A 24,340-nucleotide genomic window follows, 5' to 3' on the forward strand; every position below is an offset into this window, starting at 1 on the left:
TGACCTGTCCAGTGCTGTACTGTTCTACAGTATGTTCTCAAATATGCTACCTAATCTGATGTTTCCAGCACCTATTTTAGATTTTCTGAATGTGGAGATTTTTACGGATTTTCCAGCAATGCAGGCATGTGGACTTAGCAGGATTGTGGCATCCCCGTGATGCAAATTGCCATTGTGTATTGTGGATTCTCTTGGTATACTGAAATATTGCAACTGCATATGTCCTGTCTCAGGTTTGTCATTGACCGTGTACTATCCTGTACTGCAAGAAAGAGGAAAGTTAATGCTTTGGAACTTATTTGTCGTTCCTGTCATGGTTTATCAGCTGTGAATTTGCATTGTGTGCAGTGTTTGGGTGTGCGGCACATCGGCCAAGTAAATGCTTAGTCCAAGCTATGATTAATAAAGATTGTTGCTAAGTATGTGAACCTTGTAACCAGAGTGGTCATTTGATGGAAGATGGTGTTTTAAAGGCACATTAATTGGGTTTGACCGTACATGTCAGGTCATGCAACTTCTTTTGGCATTCTATCAAAGGGCTAGATTGTGCCTCTGTGCATTTTTGCAAAACTGTCCCTTGTTCAGCCTTTGCTGTTCAATGTACTTCCAACTTGCACACCTGGGTTGGAAACACACTAGAGAACAGAGATCAGAGCTGCTATCCTTCTGCTCTGCTCCTGGGCTCTCCTTTTGTTTCAAGGGGGCTAGACGCACTCTGAATCTGATTCTCAGCTTCACTCAGCTATGGTGGTGCATAAGCAATGACTCTTTCATTTGAATGCATTTATTAATTTTCTTTAAAAAGGAAGCTGGTTTTTGTTCACTTCTATATTTTACTGAGTATTTTTAATTTAACAATGATTTTAACATTTATCATTTTGTATTTCTGCTGCTTAAAAAATATAAATAATTTCAACTGCATTTAATGTTTCTGAACATAAAGACAAAAAAAACTGGAATGAGTAATGCCATTTGCAACAACAGCTGAGACAGTCTGCTGGCGTAGAGACTCATTTTCTGCCACCTGAGGGTTTTTGTGCCATTGGAGCCCCTCCCATGGCAATGACCTTTGTCTTCTGTCACTGCTGTTTCTGTAGATGGTTGGAGGAGTCCTGGCTCCCTTTGGGTAGAGGCCATCCGTCCTCATACTTACTGACTTTATTATGGACTCAAAAGCTTAACAGAGAATCAGGGTATCTGCTTTTGACCATTTTCACAATAGGCTCAGGGTAAACCAGTTTGAAATGATGTCGGAGACTTGTGTATGGTACCTGTGGTAATACACTAAGGCTGTAAACAGCTTGGACACTGGGATCATGATTGTGGGCCAGGAGGTATAAATGTGGCATGTGGCCAAACTGATAATGTCTTTGTGATTGTAGTGCTGCAAATTGCAGCAAGTTCATTAGATTTTTAATAGTTACCATATTGGTAACATCAGTATTATTAGTTTTACAAATTAAAACCTAATTTAATTTTATATTATTGACCAAGATATTAATTTTGATGAACGTACATTGATATACCAGGTTAAAAAAACCAGATCTGTTCTGTAATAATCTTCATCTTGCTATGCAGAGCACAATGCAGTACTGAAACTAGCGTACCTGTTCCTGGAATGCTGGTCTTGTGTTTATCAGGACTGTAAAAAGCTGTTGTTTTTAGTGTCTGTTAACTGTGTGTGTTCTGCTATCATGGAATAAGATCTTCTCACCAGCTTTTTTAATTCTCCTCTTGCAGTACTCTATCCAAGTGCTGCCATGCAGTGATGGCTCTTCTCTACCCTTTTGCCTGGCAGCACACCTACATCCCTGTTCTACCTCCATCCATGATTGACATAGCCTGCTCCCCCACTCCATTTCTGATAGGACTTCTCTCCAGCTCCCTGTCCAAGTTGAAGGATCTGCCACTGGAAGAGGTAAGAAGCAGTGTTTTATTGAGAAGTATTTTATGAATGAAGACAATGGTGAGTACCTGATGGATGGTGCTGAAATAACCAAAGATAAAGCTGAATGAGACTGAGAAGATTTAGTCAGTTCATAGACAGCGACTTAGCAACATAGCAACATGGCCAATAGAGCAGAAAGCAAGGTAGAAAATATGATCTAAATATGTTTCACTTCACTCAGTTTCATGCCTTTAGTGCTGAGTCTAGTTTACTGAAACAAAAGAGATCACGTGAGGCAATGGTTTGACATTTGCTTGATTACCACTATCAATGGGGTAAGGTAAGCAGAAACACAAACACGAGAAAATCTGCAGATGCTGGAAATCCAAGGTAACACACACAAGATGCTGGAGGAACTCAGCAGGCCAGGCAACATCTATGGAAAAGAGCAAACGGTTGACTTTTTGGGCCAAGACCATTCATCAATTTACCGGAAATTCAAGAAATCAATGTTCATTGCATCAAGTTGGAGGCTACCCAAACAGAATATAAGGTGTTGTTCCTCCAACCTGAGTGTGGCCTCATTGTGGCAGTAGAGGAGGCCATGGACTGACATGTTGGAATAGGAATGGGAAGTAGAATTGAAATGGCTGGCTACTAGGAGATCCTGCTTTTTCTGGCATTAGTGCATGGTGAAGCAGTCTCCCAATCTATGTCGGGTTTCACCGATATATAGGAGGCCACACCGGATAGATTAAATGACCCCAACAGACTCACAGGTGAAGTGTCGCTTCACCTGGAAGGACTGCTTGGCGTCCTGAATGATAGTGAGGGAGGTGTGTAGGGGCTGGTGTGACACTTATTCCGCTTGCAAGGATACATACTCAGAGGGAGATCAGTGGGGAGGTACAAGTGGAGTAGAGTAGAGAGTGATCTCTGCAGAAAGCAGAAAGTGCGGGGAGGGAAAGAGGTGCTTGGTGGTGGATCCCGTTGGAGGTGAGTAGAAAGATGGGAGAAAGATAGTCCTCTTAGCCTTATTAGGAAATATCCAAAGTGCAACCTTGCACAAGGTAGTTAAGTCTGAAAATTTATTTTGAAATAAATTGCTTGAGAAGGACAAGGAGTTACAGCTTCAAACTATTAGAAAAGAGAATTTAAGTAATATAAATAAGATTTTCTCCATATTGAAATTTCTGTAATGAAGGGAAAAAAACTTGACTCATTTAAGGTCCAGTCATATATTTATTTTTTATATTCTACCTAAATAGATGAGTGGAAAAAGGTTAGGTGGCTTACCTGTGATTTATACTTCTTTTCTCCAGAGTACCTCAGAGCATTGAATGAAAATTGAAACAAAAACTGTAGATACTGGAAATCTAAAATAAACAGAAAATGTTGGAAATACTCAAGCCACCTCTATGGGATGAGAAGCAGCTAACAGTTCAGGTCAAAGATGAAGGGTCTGATGAAAGATCTTCAACCTTTAAATATTTTCTGTTACCACAGATGTGGCCTGAGCTACTGAATATTTACTGTGTTTTCTATTTTTGCTTAGGAACATTGTCTCATTAAAGAGCTAAAATGATTTAGGGTTTTTTGCGGTTTGAGCCTGTGGTGAGGAATGCAAATGCAATGTTAGCATTAATTTTGAGAAGACCAGAATATAAAAGTAACTGTATAATACCGAGGCTTTATAACTCATTGGTGAGGGCTCACTTGGAGTATTGTGAGCAGTTTTGAGCCCCTTATTTAAGAAAGGGTATGCTGACATTGGAGAAGGTTCAGAGGAGGTTTAAAAGAATAATTCCACGAATGAAAGGCTTATTCATATGAGGATTGATTGATCGCTCTGGTCCTTTGCACACTGGAACTTAGAAAAATAGGGATGGGGTAGAAATCTCATTGAAACCTATCAGATGTTGAAAAATTCAGAGTGAATGTGGAGACCATGTTTCCTATAGGTGTGAGCGTTTAGGACTGTTTAGAATGGAGATGAGGAGTAATTTCTTTAGCCAGAGCACGGTGAGTCTCTGGAATTTGTTGCCACAGATGGCTGTGGAGGTCAGGTCATTGGGTGGGTTTATTTAAGGCGGAGGTGGGTTAGACAGTGTGTGAAAGATTATGGGGGAAAGGCAGGAGAATGGCATTGAGAGGGAAGTGGATAAGCCATGATGAAATAGCGGAGCAGACTCAATGGGCCAAATGGCTTATAATTCTGCTCCTATGTCTTATGGTTTTAAAATACCTTGTACTGTGAGATTGGTATACTATCCTATCACATTAGGAACTGGTTTTGAATCCAGTCCAGCTACCAATAGCACCCTCCTATAGTTAAAAGAATTTGTCGTCTTCAAGTTCATCTCATCTCTGAGACCCACCTTCGATTTATTTCATCCTGAACCACTAACCAGCCAACTTCCCAGGGAGTGGTTTCCAGGTTTGTGAGCTGCAAAATCCTGAACTAACCTCTCATTATATACAAAGTACAACATATTTTTCCTGTTAATTTTGGCTAATGTTACTCTCATTGACTGATTGGATGGTTATCTTGTTTGAGATCTCGCATGTGGAATTAAACTGTTTTTATTTCTTTTTTAAGGTGCTTGTAGTTAATCTTGGGGCAAACAAGTTTCTTAGGCAGGTGAGTGATGTTTCAGCTTCACAAACTGTGATAAGACAAAATTCTTTCAGACACACTTAGCTCGCCACTTGTGTCTACAGTGAATTCCATGTGATGTGTTTGGGGGGTGGGGAACGATTCCACACACTGAAGGATGAATGAGAGACTCGAAGGAAAGGGACAAGGCATTCCACCAAGATGTTTTATGTAATACTATAAGAAACCACCTGAATTTGGTGAAAGTAAAAGGAGAGCTGTAAAACTGGTTCCCGATTTGCTCTCGCTGTTCTGTAAAAACAAATTAAAAGTCAATAGAATGGAGGCATGATTAGTGAGCGACTCCAACCTCAATGACTGTCTTAGTACGTGCATAATAATTGATTTGTCAGGGCGTGAAGGGATATGGGGAGAAGGCAGGAGATTGGGGCTGAGAAGAAAATTGGATCAGCCATGATGAAATGTTGGAGGAAATTTGATGGGCTAAGTAGCCAGCCTAATTCTCCTCCTGTATCTTATGGTCTTATAAAGCATGTTATAAAACCTGTACTTGTAAAGCATGTTATTTATCTAAAGTGTCCCAAAGCATTTTGCAAATATGAATGCTAAAGCATAGGTGACATGGTGACACAGCGGCCAGTGTAACGTTTTACAGCGCTAGCTGTAAGATCCCGGTTCAAATTCCACTGTAGTCTGTAAGGAGTTTCTATTTTCTACATGTGACCACATTACTTTCCTCCAGATGCTCCATTTTCCTCTAGGTGATCTGGTTTCCTCCCATATTCCACAGACGTTCGGATTAGTAAGTAGGAGGCATGCTCTGTTGGTTTCAGAGGCACGACAATTGCTGGCTGTCAGAACACATATCTCGGACTGTGTTGGTCATTGACGCAAACAGTGCATTACCCTGTAGCTTTATTTGTCACATCAAAACATAATCTTTAATCATATCTTAAGTATAATCATTATTTAATGGGCAATTGCTGCAACAGATTAAATGTTCATGTGGGAAGTCCCACAAATCAATGATAGGAATGGCTAGTTAATCTAGATTTTCTTGAGGGATAAACATTGCTGAAGACTGGGAGAAGTCCCAGCACTATTTCAAAAAGTGCCAGAGTATTTTTAAGTGTTTGTATTAGATTAGTCTTAGTAACCATCTGGAATGACTGCATTTCCAAACATGCAGCATCTCCTAAAGTATCAGCTGCTGACAACACAGAGCTCATTGCTGGTAACTCAGGCAGGTTGCCAAAGAATCTTAATGGTCACTGCTTTCTCATATGACCACTCTCTATTTGTTTCCTCTATTTTTGTTAGGTGGACGATGAGGATTCCATTCTACCACGTAAACTGCAGGTGGCACTGGAGCATGTTTTGGAGATACGTAATGAGCTGGTCAGTCAAGAAGAGGACACTGTATTAGATGGTAAAGAAATCAAGAATCCTTTCCTAATACATTTACAGAAGTCACTGGGGTGGCTGATTGGAGATGAGTGATAATGAACAGTAATATCATAAACAAAAAGTACAGGTGGAGTTTACATCACAGGCAATAGGATAACCCAGTTTGTCAAATTGGGACAGCAAAGTTGAGATTCCAAAGTAACCTGCCGTACAATTCTGTTTAGCTAGGCTGAAAGCAAATCACAAGCTCTGCAAACAGTCCTCCACTGTTGTCCATGTACAATGGGACAATAAATATTTGTGATTTATCTTGGTTTGGTAGATGTGATGATGAGCAGACACTTTGTTTTCGTGCTCTGTTTCACACTAAGAATAGCTGTCCAGATCCTCAAAACAATGCCATAAAAATTTGTTCACCCTCTGTAGACAACCAAAGGGGCTGTAATTTAACAACTTGTTATTGAGTTGGCACATTTGACAATAATCCTGCAGTTGAAATCTCATCTTAGATTTTGTGTTTTAATTTCTGGAGTGGGGCTTGAATCTACTGGCTAACTACAATCACACTGAGTAAAGATCTGAGAAAGCCAAAAGCAATGCTACAAGTTCCTGGGATTGTAGTATATACCACAAACAGTAGAAAAGGTTTATTAATAATAGATACACTTTAGAAATGATAAACCAGAAAATGAAATAAAGTTATGCATAGAATGAAACAATAAAAAAGGTAGCTGTTGGAGATACCAGATGGCCCCTGAAGCACTTGTTTTCAACTGAACTGAAAATATTGATTTTTGTTAAGTGAGTCATATGTCTATCATATGTTGGGGAAGTGCATTCCGCATTGTAACAATCCAGTGTAAAAAACACATTTACTTTAACACTCCCTTTTTAGAAGCTGGCTGATGGTGTAGCAGCATCCACATCGGACTTCTAGGAGAGTGATACCAGCTTCAAATCCGACCAGCTTCTTACATGCTTTCCATCTGTGCTGGTGTGAATGCCAAGCTAACAACTTGGCCTCGTAAAAAAAAGACAAATGCTAAATAAATGACAAGGTTGTTGCCCGATGCGCCACAAGGCACAGAGAAGAACAACAACCCCCTTTTTATAGTTGTTTAAATCTGTACTTCCTTGATTATTTTTTTACTAACTAGGGCTCATGTTCATTTAAAAAAAAACCCTTGCCTTTTCTTACAAGAGTTCCTCTTTCCCTTTTCCTTGAGGCTTCAGAAAAATAAGCAAAATATCCTTTCAGATATAACTCAAGAACCCTTTGAAAAATGAAACGGAAGCAAAGAAAATAAATCAAACCCGTAATCAGTAATTGAAAACGAGTGCACTATCCATCTATCCTAACTGATTCTATAGGCTTGCATTCAGTAACACTTTCTAAATATCCCCAGCCTTATTACCAATTCTCTCAAGTATGTGAATCTTTCAGATATCTGCCTGAGAGCTCTGAATACTGGTACATTAAAAACACTGTTGATATTTGAAGATACCAAACTAAGCCATTAAATTGTTACCCCACACCTCTCAATCAATTCATTTGCCAATGATTGGATATAATTTTCTTTAAAATTTAGTGTGAGATTAGCTTTAGATTTTGCACTAACCTATGAGCTAGATAAAACCAAGTCTCATTGATTACACGGCAAATGTAATAAACTTTTGTTAATGCTGTTAGCTACCTGTTTAAGTTGAGATTCAGCTAATTTGTTTGATTCAGCCTAATTTAAAAGTTGTTATTGTTTTTATTCTTTCCCCTTGCCATTGAAACTACACTAACATTGCTCCAGTTTCCTACATTCTAACATGAGAAAGTAAACCTACATAACTGATGTAATACATCTGAATTCAACTCTTTCCAAGAGATGGAGACTACTACTTTAGAGTAAAATGAGAAGCAAATGAACACAGAAAAACAGAAATAGCAATATTTAAGCAAAGGAAACATTATCCTCATGGGTACATTCAAGCCCCTCTGAAACAGATGCTGACTATATATGTTTTTAAATTTATTTCCCTTTCTAGGTCTTGGCTCCCTTAATACTGTGGTATCTGAGACCTTTGTCCGCTTCTTTGTGGAGATAGTAGGTCACTACTCCTTGTACATGACGTCGAATGAGAAGGATGAAAGAATTTTCCTATGGGAGGCATTTCGTAAATCTATCTCATCAAAAAGTGTCCGCCGGTTTCTGGAGGTTTTCATGGAGACACAGATGTTTGGAGGATTTATTCAAGATCGAGAGCTGAGGAAGCTTGGGGTGAAAGGTGAGGATTTGGGACACAGTGCTGGCTCCTTTTCCCCCTCTTTTCTCTAAACACTTGTTTAACTCATTCACATCTTTGATCAGCTGGTTTCCATACATTGGAAAGCCAATACAAATTATTGCTATGCCAAACATCTAACAAAATGTAATCAAACTTCTTATTCAGAGTCACAACTAAAATAATCCTGTCTGTTACACTGAACAGAACATTTAGTATAAAGAAATAGTTATAAAACATTACTAGAAAGGATTCACTTTGATAATTTAATTTTCATCCAGCACGTCCTGCAGTGATTCTGCTGTAGCACAGCTCACCACCTTTGCCTGGTCACATAGCTGTTATTTTACCATTTGACAGGAGAATGAGAATGACCCCCTTTTACTGGCTTGCTGCAGGGACAAACAAAAATATCCACTGGTTAGATTGCTTCTTTTTACTAAACTTAGACATCATTGAAAGAGTCCGTAGCAGTTGGCCTCCGTCAGACCTTTCTTGGCTAAAGCTACGGTAGATGCCAAAGAATCCAATACCAGCCACGCCTATGCCTTTGCTTAAAAGAAGGCTGGGTGGATGAATGCTGTGTGTAAGCACATATACACATCCCAAGCTACCAATAGCAAGGATATTTCTTGGAAATTTTCTGTCACTCTCGCAGCGATCTTTTGCATTGTGAATTGGTATTATTCAGCCAATTATCCTGTTTCTGTGGGAAGCAGAGCACATTAAATACAGCTACCCATCATGCCAATTTACTGAACCCCTTTGTCCTATTGAACTTTAACAGAGAAAGGATGAAAATTTCCCCGAAATCAATTCTGTTGAACATTTATTACTATGATTTGTTTAAAGTTTGACTCACTAAAACCTGACTTAAGATGAGAATGGGCAAGTTGAACCAAACAGATGTTTACAAATTGTATGACTCAATCATTGTGTTATTTCACTTATGAAATGTTATGTATCTGAAGATGTGCCCTAACGTGTGCTGCCTGCGTATTTTCAGCAAGCCCGCGGGCAAATAGCTGGAAATGATATTATGTTCCGTGTTTTGACACATTTGTCCTGCCCAGGATGATTATTTCTTTTTGTCTTCTGTAGGTTTATTTGAAGTTAGAGCACAGGACTATCTTGAAACTCTCCCAGGGAGTGAACAAAGAGGGATGAACCGATTCCTTAGAGGTCTAGGTAAGGTATTCTTTTTCAAACATTGTTTGTGTAGAGCTTCACCAAAACAAATTTAAAAAATGAGTCTTTGTAGTTTATCTCCAGTATAACACTGCCATTTCTTGTGCAGCTAGACAGTTCTTTTGTGGTGTTTGATGTTTCTGCACAGGTACTCCAGCTGTTAATATTGTGAAAGCTAACCAATTGTTTTGTCTTTTTAGGTAGTAAAATGAAATTCCTTCACAAGAAGTAAACAACTTTTCAGAACTATTTTAATGGCAAAGAAAGCTAGAACCAGCCATCACTGTTTTTCTCTATTCAGTGGTTCTTCAACCTGAAATTGGCAATACATCAGAACACATAGAGACACAAGAAGGCTGTTATATCAGAGTTGTTCTCACTCTAAATGTGAAAGCCTTGAGGGGAAATTAAATCAATTCCCGTGACTCTTTGTTATTTAGACTTGTCTAAAAATCTGCATCATCTCAGCCTGGCTTTCTGCTCTCATTTGATATGCGTAACATCCCAGATAAAGTTTGCTTCTTGCATGAAGCGGAGCAATGAGGGAGAAGAAAGCATCATCTGAGAGGGCCGTTTTTAGAGATGGAAATGCCAGAAAGGAAAGAAGAAATAAAGGAGAACATTTGTAAATATGTGAATTTTTTAAGGTGATTTTTAGATTCTTTACTTGGGTTTATCCTTGAGATCACAGTACGATATATCTGTCAGCTGAATGCCATTGATGTCATTTATCTGTTCACCATGGAAAGAAGTCTGTTCACCCAACCCTGCTTTATCTACTCCCTGGCTGATGACAGACCAATGCTCTGAAGGAGTAAGGTATAAAATGTGCATGGTGCAGCAGAGCTCCCTGTATATTACTGACAGAATGCAAAAGACTCTAAAATCAGTGTGCTATATACACTGAGGTTACTGGAGATGACATTTCCTATCTATCAATGTTTAAATCAATTGGAAATCTGAAAATGTAATTGATTGCCATCTCTATAGTTTAAATTAAATGCGATTCAGTAACAGTTCATTGTCCGAGGTTTATTAGTGCATAGTGGCTGCCATTTTTGAGCAAATTGCCCTAATATTGAAATAAGCTGCAGGTAACAGGGAAGGTTTTAAATTATTGGTCAAGGTCATTAAGGAGGTAGTCAGGAGACAACATGCCATAGATTTTGTATCTCTACCTTTTGTACTGTACATTGCATTTACAGAAATATCAAAAGTTTACAACTACACAAGGAACTGACCTACACCAGCCTTAAAACAGAAGAACATTGCCACTTTGGCCAGAGGCTGCAATGATGTTACATATAATCTCCTGGTCAGAGATTTTAATGTTCTCTCATGTCTTAAGAAGATTCAGAGAACCTAGTTTTGCTTACCAATGCTTGTATGTTGCTCTACTGACCTTTCAACCTCAAACAGGTTACCAGATGGGAGAAAGATGAGAGATGGTACTATACCAAAATAATTACAATGTTTACAAAATCCCAAGATAACACAAGTTGTAAAGAAGCTGTAAGAATTTAAACTGACATAGCTAAAAGGGCACTGATTGTTCAATCACTGTAATATAGCTCTTGGACAAAGATGTAAGAATAGTTTAGCATTGACACCACTGTATTATCAACATGATCACAATGGGTTTTTAGTTTACAAATTCCTGGTAATACTAAATTGTTTCAAAATCTCCTGCTTGAGAGCAATGTGGTACTTATTATATGCCTGTTCAGTTTTCAATAAGCGCGTATTCCAGAAGGTTTGACCTTGGTCCTGATCCCTGAATGAAATACGATTGAAATATGAACAACATTGGTTATGGATGGGAAGTTATCCTTATTTCATTGCCCATCCTTGGAGGACAATATTTTAATGGAACTTAATGCCTTCTCTGCAGATCCAACTAGGATATATTAAAAAAGTGTGGAGAACTGCAAAGACAGTGATTGCTTTGGTACTAGATTTTAGGGAATCAGTATATTCCAGAACTAATCAGAGCATATCTTGGGTGATTATAAATTCAGTGTTGAGTTGTGTTTACTGCATTACTTCATCAGGCACAAAAGTTCACTTGCATTTTCTAAATAAAAGGCTCGTGAAGAGGTGATACTTTTCTTTACTAGGCATTAGAGGCATGTTGAGACTTTTGTACTGGCTTTTAGCAAAAAAAAAAGCCAGAATTTAAAGTAAACCATAGTCTTGAATACTGCAGAGTCCCTTTGCTTGAGGTAACTACCAATTTGCTGAATGTGTCCACACGGGTTAGCTGGAGCACTAAATGATGGTAACAGCAGTAGAGGATGGAGGGAGAGTTAGAGAAAAGCATCCCAAGGAGTCCTGGATATTGAGAATCACAGGTTGAAGGAGACAACCTGAACATGTATAAGCTAAATGTTTTAAGGAAAAAAAAGAGAATATACACAATTCCACAATATGTTGACTAGAATGTCTAATAATTGGAAAAGGGATTCAGGAGCATATTCAAAACAAAATGGTCCCCAACCAGCATTCAGACATGCTCCTTGTTCTTATAGAGTGTAATACTACAAATCCTGAGATCTGTTCATGTAACTTAAGGAAAATTCTATTTATTTCTGTGACCTAATTAATCAAAATCTGTTGTTTGTATTTTGGGTATGAATGCTCAATAAAGACTTTTTAAAAAAATATGCTTAATTGAAAAATTTTTTTCAATGCACAAGAAAAACTTTCACGGATGCAGCCATTTTCTTTCCCCCACCATCTCAGGGCTTTCTAAATAATTTGTGTAATTATGTATGGTGCTTTAAGTTGTTGCTATTGTTTAGCAAGACACAAGCCTAATAAACTAGGGTGGAATAGAGAGCTGCACATCCTACTTTAGGATGGATGAATGTTGTCTAGAATTTGTTTGCTTAGGAAATTGTTCACAGTTAAACACTTGAACTCTGCCAAATGTGGCATGGAATTTTGTTCCAGTAGCAGCATTTGAATGAGCTTGTTTTTGAATGACAATCATCTCTAGAAATAATTAAACTTCATTTGTCCTTTCTAAATAATAATCTATCCTTTCCAAGGGGATTAAAAAAAATGTTCTGCATGTTGCTGGTTGCAATCTGCTCTCGTACAGTCCACTCTCTCAAAAGAACTTCACTGTTCCATAGAATGCTCTAACCAATCCTTGCAGTGTAAGAATGTCTTGAGCTCCAATATGGCCTGTTCATATAGAGCACGTTATTCTTTATGCACACTGCTCAGAGTGGGCCCGTTGCATCAGCTCCATTATCCTATAGGGGAAAACACCAAAAATATTACCAAGTAGAGAAAGAAATGAGCGATATGAATTAGGGTGTCTTTAATAACTTTTTTTATTGGATTGTTCCTAGCCTAGTCTCTGGAATGTCAAATTTCAAACAGACAGTGAAGAGACAATGTTACATAATAATATTTCTCAACAATGCTTTTATTTTTCCTGAAAGAAAATGCAAGAAAGGGCAAGTGGGAGTTAAAGCTCTTCACTTTCATATTCTCAGTTTCAGTCACAAAGAGGTCTTGCACCAACATTGTTGGGTTTTGAATTTACCTGGAAAAAATAGTTTCAATCATATGCACGTTTTACGGAATTTACTCATTGAGCAAGTCTGGAGCAACACTAGAAAGGTGTCATTTCTCTTTGCTTTTATTGGCTCCTACTGAAGAAAAATTCCTGTACAATCATGTAGGATATGAGAAACAGCAAGATCAGCAAGCTTCCCTGTAGCTTTTCTTGAAAATATAAGCACATCTGACTCAATGCTTTTATTCAGGATTATACATGTAATTTTGAATAAAGGCTAGAATTGATGTTTTACTGCATGCTTAAGTGCTCGGTGGAGGGCACTAATGCTTTTTTGTTGGTGGGGGGGTCGTTGCCTTGCTGCTGCTTGTGAGTGGGAGGAGGAAGCTGGGGGGGTGTTGGGGTTCTAATGTTTAACTGTCATTCATTCTTTGGGGCACTCCTCTGTTTTCGTGGATGTTTGTGAAGTAAAAAAAAATCAGGATGTATATCGTATACATTTCTCTGACATTAAATGTACCTATTGAGAATTACTGTAAAATAGAGAATGTGTTACAACTGACTGAGTTATTAATTGCAAATGGTTAATGTGAAGTCTTTTTATTAAGGTCTCCCTAATACTACATTTCTCATTAATCATATTAGAGATTACTTGAGATACATTAAAAAATGCTTTAATTTTCCAGCCTCAACCTCGATGATATGGGTTTAGAAGAAACTTTAGATTAAAAGTTCATCAACTGGACCTGGTAATAATGCAGACTGCTTGAACACTGCTGGTTAAAAATTCCTAATAAACACCACTTAAGATCAAATCAAAGTTGGATGTTAGTGCACTTGCACAATGGCCCACTTCTCTGATTAAAGGCCATTGACCTGTAGCATCAATTCTTTTCCTCTCAAGAGGCCAGGCAAAGGCTGACCTGTTTCCAATATTTTGTAATATTTCAGAATTCCGGCATCTATCTTGCTACTAAGCAAACCTGCCACTGGCTGTAAAGAGTTTGTACGCTCTCCCTGTGACTGTGTGGATTTCCTCTGGGTACTCTCTGGTTTCCTCCCACATTCCAAAGATGTACTGGTTGGTAGGTTAATTAGTCATTGTAATTTGTCCTGTGATTAGGCTGGGGTTAAATTTGTGGGTAGCTGGGTGGTACAGCTTGAAGGGCCTATTCCACACTGTATCTCAATAAAATAATAAAACTATCTTGTTTGAGAATTAAACTTCATTGCCTGATCAACACCATTTTGTCTCATTGCATCCAAGCAAATCTAGCTCACTGAACAGAGACAGCTAAGTACTTCTGCATCAACAACACCAAAGACAATTGCATATTGGACTTTAATATTATTAAGCAAGCTGCTTTGGATACATGACATTTTATTTTAAAAAATCCACAGATATTACCTTCATTTATTTTGTGATGTTAGCTTTCAGTAAAATTATTTCCATGTAATATAAAATATGGAAAACTTACAATATCAACAAGCTTGCCTGTAGCATCAAACTCTGCACAAGTTACACAACAGTGTGGATGGTCTTTAAATTCTTCAGTTGTACGTGGCAGAGCAGCAGGTACAGGGCAACAAGGAACTTTTTCTTTTACACACACCAGAGACTATTTCAGAGGCACAGTACCAAATTTCATGATGAATTTTAATTGCAAACTACTCCCTAACCAACATTAAGATGGGTCAAACAGGACTGCAAGGATGTTTTCCTGTATCATTTCCAAATCAGCAATTTTATTTACAAAAATCAGTAAAATCACTAGCTGCACTATCAACAAGACAATGTCACCAATAAAAATGACCACAGTACATCTCAAACCAAATGCTGCTCTCACCAGCAGCAGAGGCTGAATACACACTATGTTACATAACTGCAAAGTTTTCCCAGATTCATTCATGTAAATAGTTACATATATTGCTAAGCTGCATCCTTAACTGTTCAGGTCGTCATAAGCAATCCTAAATGCAACAAAATTTCCTCATGTCCCGACCATCACTGAGATGTCTCAAATAAGGCACAAAGGCAGCTCAGTGTCATTAATCTCATTACAATATTTGCAACATTAATACATGTAGACTGAAAGCCACTGTTGTTTTTCCAAACCAAGAATATTTACAAAACTAAGTTGTTGTCTATGAAGTTATTCAGGTCACTTTGAATCAACAATATAAAATGGAAATTTCTGTTACATGGATGGGAACTAAAGAAGCCAGTTCTTTTGATGGATAGATTCCCTATACAGTGTCACACGACTGAATCAGATTGCTAGATTTCAAGAGATCCCAGCTTTGATTTGTTTTCCAGCATGGTGTAGGTCAGTTTCTGGACATGCTGGAGTTCGCTGGTTTCAAGGGATGGAACAAGAGTCAACTTAAAATCAGCAGGAAAACCCAATCTCATCAAGCAGACCTCCATAACAACAGCACCTTTAGAAAAGGTAATAATGGGCAGATATGGGAAGGAATGAAACGATGGTGATGGAATGCACATGTCTTTACAATCAATGTCTTCTTTGCACTCCTGACTTTCAACTGCTTTGAAAATTCAAAAATAGAAAAGTGGATCCTGGGCATGAAATTAATTTCAAGGCAAATATCAGCATGACAGCTGAAAGGTCTCTACCTACTGGAGCTGACTTTTGTTGGAATCGCAGAAAAACTTGAGTTTTCTTGGAAGCAATTTTATATCTACAGATACAGCTTCATAATCTTCATTATCTATACTGAAAAAACCTTCCGTTCCCTGAGGAAAGATGGGGAGAAAGAACAAGTAAGAACACAGCTATTCAGCTTGAACATGCCTCTTTCCTAAAAGCAACTGGAAGATTAAAGGAATGTAGCCAGTATTTTCTAAAGTTATTCATGGAAGATCAATTCAAATACGAAATTCAGCTTCATGAAGTTGTTCAATTTCTTTTCCTAGTGATGTTGTTCTCTTCCAACATGTTAGACCATCCTCTGGTCCCTGACAGATAGTGTTAATTTAGACAGTATACAAGTATTGACAGACACATCCCACTGGAATGTGACAAGCCGAAAAGCATGTACAATTTGTCTCTACAGTCTTGAGTTATTGTTAAGCAAAATACTCCCCCCTCTTAAATTTAAGTCTAATATGAAGAGAGCAAAATAATTGCATGCTTTAGGGAATTTAGGTCATAATTATCCATACTTGTAAGATAAATTTCAAAGTACCAATGCAGGGAATCCTCATGCTGTCATAGAAGGAATTGGGCCCATTTCTCAATGTAAGCCCTTACCTTTGGTAGGTGCAGTTTACATACACTGGCTCGGAGAGTGTGGCTGCCTTCAGGGCATGAGTGTGGATCAGTCAGCTTCTGACTCCTGTAAAAAGGGTCAAGGAACAAAGTGCAATAAACCAGCAACTCATCTCATAAAACTTGTGACAATGTGCTACGCTGTTTCTTGGCAAACAGGGTGCCCATCTAACGAATGAATTTCAGAACAGGGTTAGAGTGGGCCAATTATCAACATCCTGGCTTCTTACAATTGTAGCTCTAGAAAAGGAAAATGTAATTAAAAGGAAATTATTACTCCACATAACAGGATGAGAGTCGGGGCACACAGCTCCAAAATGGAAAGGACAATTTGAAACAAAGGCTCCCTTTGACACCATAGTAACTGGTTTATGAATAAAGCCAAATGTGGAATAATAATTTCCTTTATTAAATAAAGGAAGTAAAGGTACGGCCTCACCAACAGTTTCGTTATAAAGAGTTTATTTTTACTTTTAGTAAAAGCTCAAGAATTTGAGCCTTATCTTAATCATGATGTTGCAACATACACAACGAACTCTGCAAAAGCACATAATCTATTTGTGATGTGCCTGGTAGCCCACAGAGCATTATATTACCAGGGAGTAAAGAGCCTTTCACTTCCATCTAAGCCTCTACAATGACTCATATTTCTTGTACAGGAGAACTGGAATCCCAAACCACTTGAACCTTAAGCAGTAAACTCTCTCCCCATATTATTTGGTTTGGAGAAAACTAAAAGGATTTCAAATCAAGGGGAATGGAAAGCATTTTAAAACACATTCTATGGAATATTTAAGTATCTATGACTATCTGCTTTAATATGATCCTGGTGTCTTGTCAACAGTGTGCATAGAATAACTCTTTTAGCATCAGCTCCTCCACAAAATGAGCTCCAAATCAGAAAACTATTTTACAGGTAAACCAGTCAAATGACACTTACCCTGTAGTAACAAACTGCCTCTTGCTGATGGTATCTGGTTCTATACAAATATTCATGGCGTCTTCAGTACGCTGTAGAAAAAGTCACAAAGTGGATTATTCAGAATAATACTATTAATAATTTTCATAAATATAATAAGGTAGAATATAGCAGGAATACAAATCTCACATTATGAAAGGACTACTGCAAGCAGTATAGCTGAGATCACACCCACCCCCATTCAGGACTTTATGTCCCCAATTCAAACTGAACATACCTGATGTCATACAGCTCCATGCAAAAAAAAAAGCACATCCAAAATGTAGAAGTAAAAAATCAGGCATCATTTAGTTATTCCAATTGATTAAATTGCAATAGTGTCAGAAATGTTAAAATTGTCACCTGTGAGAATGCCCAGATAGGTCAGTGGCCCATTGGAATCCACAAGGACAGCAGTGCATTCTATAGAAAACTCTCACTCATTTCTGTATTTCTTCCCTTTTCCCTTCTCTTCCAATTAAAGCAAAACCACAACTTGTGGCCAAACAGACCCTCTTGTTCAAGTACGAATTCTTCAAATGTGATACAAGGAAATAAAAAGTCCAGGACCACGCAGACTCCAGGCCCCCTAAGCTAACAGCCCATGGACAATTGCTCCTTTGGGTTTCCATTTTATAAATCGCAAAATGAGACATTCTTTAGTACACACCAATGAACTGACTTCAGTTTGATTCCACTATAGGAATAAAATTACTGCTTTTATCAAAGCAAATGTTTGAATATTTTATGAAATAATATAGACTCTTTAAATCTATTTCACTGCTATAGTTTATTACTGCAATTACACATGAACAATCAACGGACTCACACTCACCTTTAGGTCTGCATGTTTATTGAGGGTACTGATGGTCACTTCCACTGCTGGCTTCTCTACTTCCTCCCAGTGCTCCGGTTTCACTGGGTCCAATGTCACTGTATCCAGAAAATGAAAATCAAACTCCTTAAAATCACCTCTCCAACAACAGCGAAAACAGGCATGGAAATCAACACTAAGAAATCCAGATTTAAAGTAAATTATACAAGGTTTAGAGAGAGAAAGAATTTTCTTTTAACCTAGGGGATGTTACATTTTGGCAGAAATATGAGACCCAATATGAAATAAACGGTAGGAAGTCGGATGGTACTTTATTGGTTGGCATAGTCAGCTGGTCTCATTCTGTGAGCAACAGCTGGTAAACACTGTTGGTTCAGAGCTCCAGCAACCCAGGTTCAATCCTGGCCTCCAATGCTGCTTTATGACTGGGGAGGTTTCCTCCCCCACTGCGGTGATGGTAGTTTAGCTCAGAGGTCCCCAGCCACCGGGCCGCGAGCATGTGCTATCGGGCCGCGCAGAAACGATATGATTTGGTGATATGAAACCATATGAATCAGCTGCACCTTTCCTCATTCCTTGTCATGCACTGTTGAACTTGAACACCCCGCGCACCCCCCCCCACCCTCCCGTCAGCCGCAAGAATATCGTCAATATTAAACCGGTCCGCGGTGCGCAAAAGGTTGGAGACCCCTGGTTTAGCTGACCCCCCATATATTGCTGGTAGTGTGTAAGCAAGTATAGAAACTGGCAAGGAGTTGGGGAAGAGGAGAGTTGATAGCAGGGAACATAGATTACTGGAAGAATTCAACCATAAGACAAAGGAGCAGGATGAGGCCATTCAGCCCATCAAGACTGGCCACCATTCCATCATACCTGATTTATTATCCCTCTCAACCCCATTCTCCTGCCTTCTCCCCATAACCTTTGGCATCCTGACGAATCAAGAACCTATCAACTCCACTTTAAATACACCCAATGACTCAGCCTCCACAGCAGTCTGTGGCAATGAATTTCACAGATTCAGTACCCTCTGGGTAAAGAAATTCCTCCTCACCTCTGTTCTAAATGGATGCCCCTCTATTCTGAGACTGAACCTTCTGGTCCTAGACTCACCCAGTATCCAATAGGTTTCAATGAGATAACCCCTCATTCTTCTAAATTCCAGTGAGATGACCCAGAGCCATCAAACGCTCCTCATTTGTCAACCCTTTCATTCCCAGAATCATTCTCAGGAACCTCCACTTGACCATATCCAATGTCAGCTAGATAAGGGACCCCAAGACTGCTTACAATACTCCAAATGTAGTCTGACCAGTGCCTTATAAAGCCTCAGCATTACATCCTTGCTTTTAAATTCTAGTTCTCTCGAAATGAATACTAACATTGCATTTGCTTTCCTAACCACCGACACAACCTGCAAGTTAATCTTTGTGGAATCCTGCACAAGGACTCAAAAGCAGCTTTGCACCTCTGATTTCTGGCTTCCCTCCCTGTTTAGAAAACAGTCTACGCCTTTATTCCTTCTATCAAAAGTGCACCTCTATACACTTCCCTATATAATATTCCATCCACCAATTTTTTGCTTGTTTTCTCAATTTAAGTTTTTCTGCAGACTACTCGCTTCCTCAATACCTACCCCTCGCCAATCTCCTTTCCATGCTGGTACATTTCATGTAATACCACAAATTCTTATCTTCTAAAGCAGCTTCATGTGCGGCATCCTGTCAAGGGCCTTCTGAAAATCCAAGTAAACAACATCTGCTGACTCTCCTTTCTCTATCTTGCTTGTTATTTTCTCAAAGAATTCCAACACATTTGTCAAGCAAGCTTTCCCCTTTAGAAAACCATTCTGACTTGGCCTATTTTACCATGTGCTTCCAAGTATCCCAAAACCTCATCCTTAATAATGGACTCCAACAGCTTTCCAACCACTGAAGTCAGGCTAACTGGCCTATAATTTCCTTTTTTCTGCCTCCCTCCCCCTTAAAGAGTGGAGTGACATCTGCAATTTTCCAGTTCTCCAGAACCATTCCTGAATCTAGTGATTCTTGAAAGATCATTACTAATGCCTCCGCAATTTCATCTACCTCTTTCAGAACCCTGGGGTGTAGTCCATCTGTTCCGGATGGCTTATCCACCTATCAGACCCTTCAGCTTCCCTAGTACCTTCCCTTTAGTAATAGCAACTAAGCTCACTTCTGTGCTGGTACTCTCAAATTTATGGCACACTGCTGGTGTCTTCCATGGTGAAGACCCATGCAAAATACTTAAGTTCATCCACCTTTACTCTGTTCCCCATTACTATCTCTCCAGCATAATTTTCCAGCAGTGCAATATCCACTCTTACCTGTCTTTTATTCATTATATATAAAAACTTCTTGTATCCTGTTTTATATTTAATCTTTTCTCTCTTCATGGCTTTTTTGGTTGGCATCTGTTGGTTTTTAAAAACTTACCACTAATTTTTGCTATGTTATATGCCCGCTCTTTTGTTTTTATGCAGTTTTTTGACTTTGTTAGCCACTGTTGCCTCATCCTATCTTTAGAATACTTCATCTTTGAGATATACCTATCCTGCACCCTTCCAATCTGCTCCCAGAAACTCCAGCCATTGCTATTCTGCTGTCATCCCTGCTAGTGTCTCCTTCCAATCAGCTTTGGCCAGCTCCTCTCTCATGCCTCTAGAATTCCATTTACTCCACTGTAATACTGATACATCTGACTTTACCTTCTCCCTCTCAAACTGCAGGGTGAATTCTATCTATTATGATCATTGATTCAAGATTCAAGATTAAGTCCTTTACCTTAAGCTCTCTAATTAAACCTGATTCATTACACAACACCCAGTCTAGAATTGTCTTTCCTATAGTGGGCTCAGCCACAAGCTGCTCTTAAAAAGCCATGTTTAGGCATTCTACAAATGCCCTCTCGGGATCCAGTACCAACCTGAATTTTCCAAACTACCTGCATATTGAAATCCCTCTTGACTACTGTAACATTACCCTTTTTACATGCCTTTTCTATCTCCCGTTATAATTTGTATCCCATGTGGCTACTGTTCAGAGGCCTGTATATAATTCCCATCAGGGAATTTTTACACTTGCAGTTACTTAACTCTACCCACAAGGATTCTACATCACTTCTTTCTGAGGATTTGATTTCATTTTTTACCAACAGAGCCAGCCTACTCCCTCTGTCTACCTGCATCCTTGGATATTAAGCTCCCACGATCTTCTTTCAGCCATGACTCAGTGATGCTCACAATGGAATACGTGCCAATCTCTAACTATAAGATCACTCACCTTATTCCATATACTGTGTGCATTCTTATAAATCAACTTTAGTCCTGCTTAGCCCGTTTCGATTTTGTTCCCATGTTACACTTCAACTCATTCGACTGACTGCAGTTTTGCCCTGTCCTCTGCCTGTCTTTTTTCAGTCTCACTACACACTGCATCTACTTTTATATCAACTGCTGCATCTGCCACCCTATCACTCGGGCTCCCATCCACTGCTAAACTAATTTATGCCCTCCCTAGCAGCTCTAGCAAACCTGCCCAAGGTGTAAGCCAAACTTTTTTTGTAAAAAAAAGGTCACATCTTCCACAGAAGCTATCCCAATGATCCAGAAATCTGAAACCCTGCCCCCTGCACCTGTTCCTCAGCCATGCACTCATTGGTCAAATCATTGTATTTTTGCCCTCACTGGTGCGAGGCACAGGCAGTAATCCAGAGATTACTATCCTGGAGGGCTGTTTTTCAGCTTTCTACCTAACTCCCTATATTCTATTTTCAGGACCTCCTCCCTTTTCCTACCCATGTCATTGCTACCAATATGTACTGCTCCTTCTGGCAGCTCATACTCCCACTTTAGAATTCTGTGTCCCCAATCTGAGACATCCTTGACCCTGGCACCTGGGAGGCAAAATACCATCTGATATCTTACGTCTGCTCCTCTAACTATGAAATCCCCTCTCACTCCTGAACTTCTCCTCTCCCCCTTCCCTTATGAGCCATAGAGCCAGACTAAGTGCTACAGACCTGGTTGCTGCAGCTTCCCCCGGTAGGTCCTGCCCCTCCTACAATACTTACCCAATTTATTATTGGGGTGAACAGCCACAGGGGTACTAATTAGTAGAGTAGTAGAGGAATGGGATCACTTTGAATTGCTACCATCAGAGAGGTAGTACAGGAGGTTGAAGGCACACATTTAATGATTTGGGAATAGCTCCTTCCCCTCTGCCATCAGATTTCTGAATGGACATTGAACTCATGAACACCATCTCACTACTTTCTTTTTCTCATTTTGCATTACATATACATAACAAATTTCATGACATATGCCAGTATAATTAAATGATTCTGTTTCTGGCACAGACTGATGGCCTCCAATTTGTGAGGAAAAATGTTTTTATGAAGACAGCTAAGCTATGGAACACAGGAAGCACAAAGCCTGTTTATCACACAGCTGATGGTTTGTTAGATAATTTTATTGACAAATCTGCAAGAATGGACAATTGCTGGAATTTTCAGACATCTGGTGAATCTTTCAGATGAGCCAGTCAACCTCATCCATAAACAAACACAATTCACATTTTTCCCAGAGATGATCAGTAAGTGACCTCCTCTTAACAGCCACAGAGTGTAGTCCAATGAACACTCAATAGCTGGAGGGTAATATATATGACATCAACACATGTTGTGAAATGATGGGACAAAGGCTCAGTTCCTTGCTCTATGAGTTTCTGATCATAGAAAAGTGCAAAAGTTTGATATGGAATTTCACAGGACTATTAGACTATCATCCCTCAGACTATTTTTTGCATTCCCTGTGACCAGGCAGAAATTGTATTGGGAACTGCTTGGCTACAAAGTGTCCATCATCACACTGGAGACAGAAAGTGTGCAGAATAATTCATTGGTAAGGAGGTTATGGGCACAGGGAGAAGGCGGGATAATGAAGTTGAAGAAAGTTCAGCATGATTGAATGGTGATGTATACACAATTGGTCAAATGGCCTAATTCAGATCCTATATCTCTGGTTGAAAAAAAATGAAATAGCACTTTTCTTTTTTTTTAATTTTATTTTTATTTGGATAAGGAGTTCACAATTATCATGTACTTTTTTCACACATATAACCTTTTCCATTTTTTTATATGTATAAAACTACAATTATTTATACATTCTTAAGTACACATTGAGATGATATAAAAGCAAAATAAACATTTAAATAGATAATTATGTACTGTGGTAAATCTAACCTATTAGGCTAAGTAATGAAATTAGTTGTTAAGAAAAATGGTAATAATAGTTTCCATACAACCCTTCTGGACCATTTCCACTGGTCCAAAATGTTGCATACAAGCCTATATACCAACCATTGTAGATGTTTATATCCCAATTTGTTCGTGCTTGTTCCTGCCCGCAGACATAATTATCCAATCCCTATGTACTTATTTACTTAATTTTTTCTTTTTTTTTTATCCCTTTCCCAAATCTTTCCCTTTACTTGTGTTAATTCTCTATTTTCCAAAAAAAAACAACAACAAACATTTAGACTAGGGGTGCTTACGTTAGCAATATTACTGTGTTGATGAGAAGAGCAATATAAATCATTAGGAGAGTCATCTAAAGTCTGCTCGCATTGGGGTTATATATTCAATCCATTTATTCCAGATTTGATAAAATGTTTCTTTTTGAGTTCTCAGGGAGTAGGTCAACTTTTCCATTTTAAATATTTCCAAGATAATTTCGTACCAATCTTCTAATGTAGGTGGTATTGGATTTAGCCATTTTCTAGTGATTGATTTCTTACTTGCTGCTAAGAGGGCCTGCAGCAACTTTATATCTTCCTTCTGTTCAAGGAACAATACATGCCCCAAATAGAGCGTCTCAAAGTTCAGAGGTATCTGGGACCTAAGTACCTTAACTAATGTTCTATGAATACCTTCCCAAAATAGACTTAATTTAGGGCAATCCTAGAAAATATGAAAATGATTTGCCTCCTTAGAGCCGCACCTTCTCCAACACATCACATTTGTATCTTTATATTTTTCCTGATATGGGGTCTTGAAGTATCTTATAATGTTTTTCCAACAATGTTCTCTCCAAGTCAAAGAATTAGTCGAGGACCATTGAAAGCTGCAGATTTCCCCCCAAGCCTCCTCTGAAAGTACCAACCCCGCTTCTTTCTCCCACTTCTCTTTAATATACAGTGTATTTACATTTTTAGCATGGGAGAGTGTATTATATAGGCGAGAAACTGATTTACTAGGTATTGAACTGCAAGCCGAATTCAGAATCTTGAAAAATTCTAATTCTACTGTTGATAGGTCTGTATATCTACAACTCTG

The 24,340-nt window shown here is 38.8% G+C and overlaps 2 protein-coding genes across 6 annotated transcripts in view; one reads left to right on the forward strand and one right to left on the reverse strand.

Annotated features, from left to right (window-relative positions):
* si:dkey-82f1.1 (DENN domain-containing protein 2A) overlaps positions 1 to 12,270 on the forward strand; it is a 118,673-nt gene extending 106,403 nt beyond the window's left edge. For all 4 annotated transcript variants that reach the window (XM_063057998.1, XM_063057996.1, XM_063057997.1 and 1 more), the window contains exons 15-20: positions 1,741 to 1,918; positions 4,488 to 4,529; positions 5,826 to 5,934; positions 7,950 to 8,189; positions 9,288 to 9,374; positions 9,575 to 12,270. In XM_063057998.1, coding sequence (XP_062914068.1) covers positions 1,741 to 1,918; positions 4,488 to 4,529; positions 5,826 to 5,934; positions 7,950 to 8,189; positions 9,288 to 9,374; positions 9,575 to 9,606 — 688 coding nt within the window. In that variant the 3' untranslated portion in view covers positions 9,607 to 12,270. The remainder of the gene's footprint in view (positions 1 to 1,740; positions 1,919 to 4,487; positions 4,530 to 5,825; positions 5,935 to 7,949; positions 8,190 to 9,287; positions 9,375 to 9,574) is intronic.
* Positions 1 to 24,340, reverse strand: part of agk (acylglycerol kinase) — a 62,128-nt gene that overhangs the window by 2,240 nt on the left and 35,548 nt on the right. The window contains exons 12-15 of one of the 2 annotated variants that reach the window (XM_063058000.1): positions 17,987 to 18,084; positions 17,134 to 17,204; positions 16,176 to 16,260; positions 12,638 to 15,658 (exon numbers count right to left, since the gene is read on the reverse strand). In XM_063058000.1, coding sequence (XP_062914070.1) covers positions 15,539 to 15,658; positions 16,176 to 16,260; positions 17,134 to 17,204; positions 17,987 to 18,084 — 374 coding nt within the window. In that variant the 3' untranslated portion in view covers positions 12,638 to 15,538. Of the gene's footprint in view, positions 1 to 12,637; positions 15,659 to 16,175; positions 16,261 to 17,133; positions 17,205 to 17,986; positions 18,085 to 24,340 lie in introns of those variants that run through there. The other variant, XM_063058002.1, reaches the window with a different exon arrangement.

The sequence above is a fragment of the Mobula hypostoma genome, chromosome 9, assembly GCF_963921235.1.
Source record: "Mobula hypostoma chromosome 9, sMobHyp1.1, whole genome shotgun sequence".
NCBI classification, from domain to species: Eukaryota; Metazoa; Chordata; class Chondrichthyes; order Myliobatiformes; family Myliobatidae; genus Mobula; species Mobula hypostoma.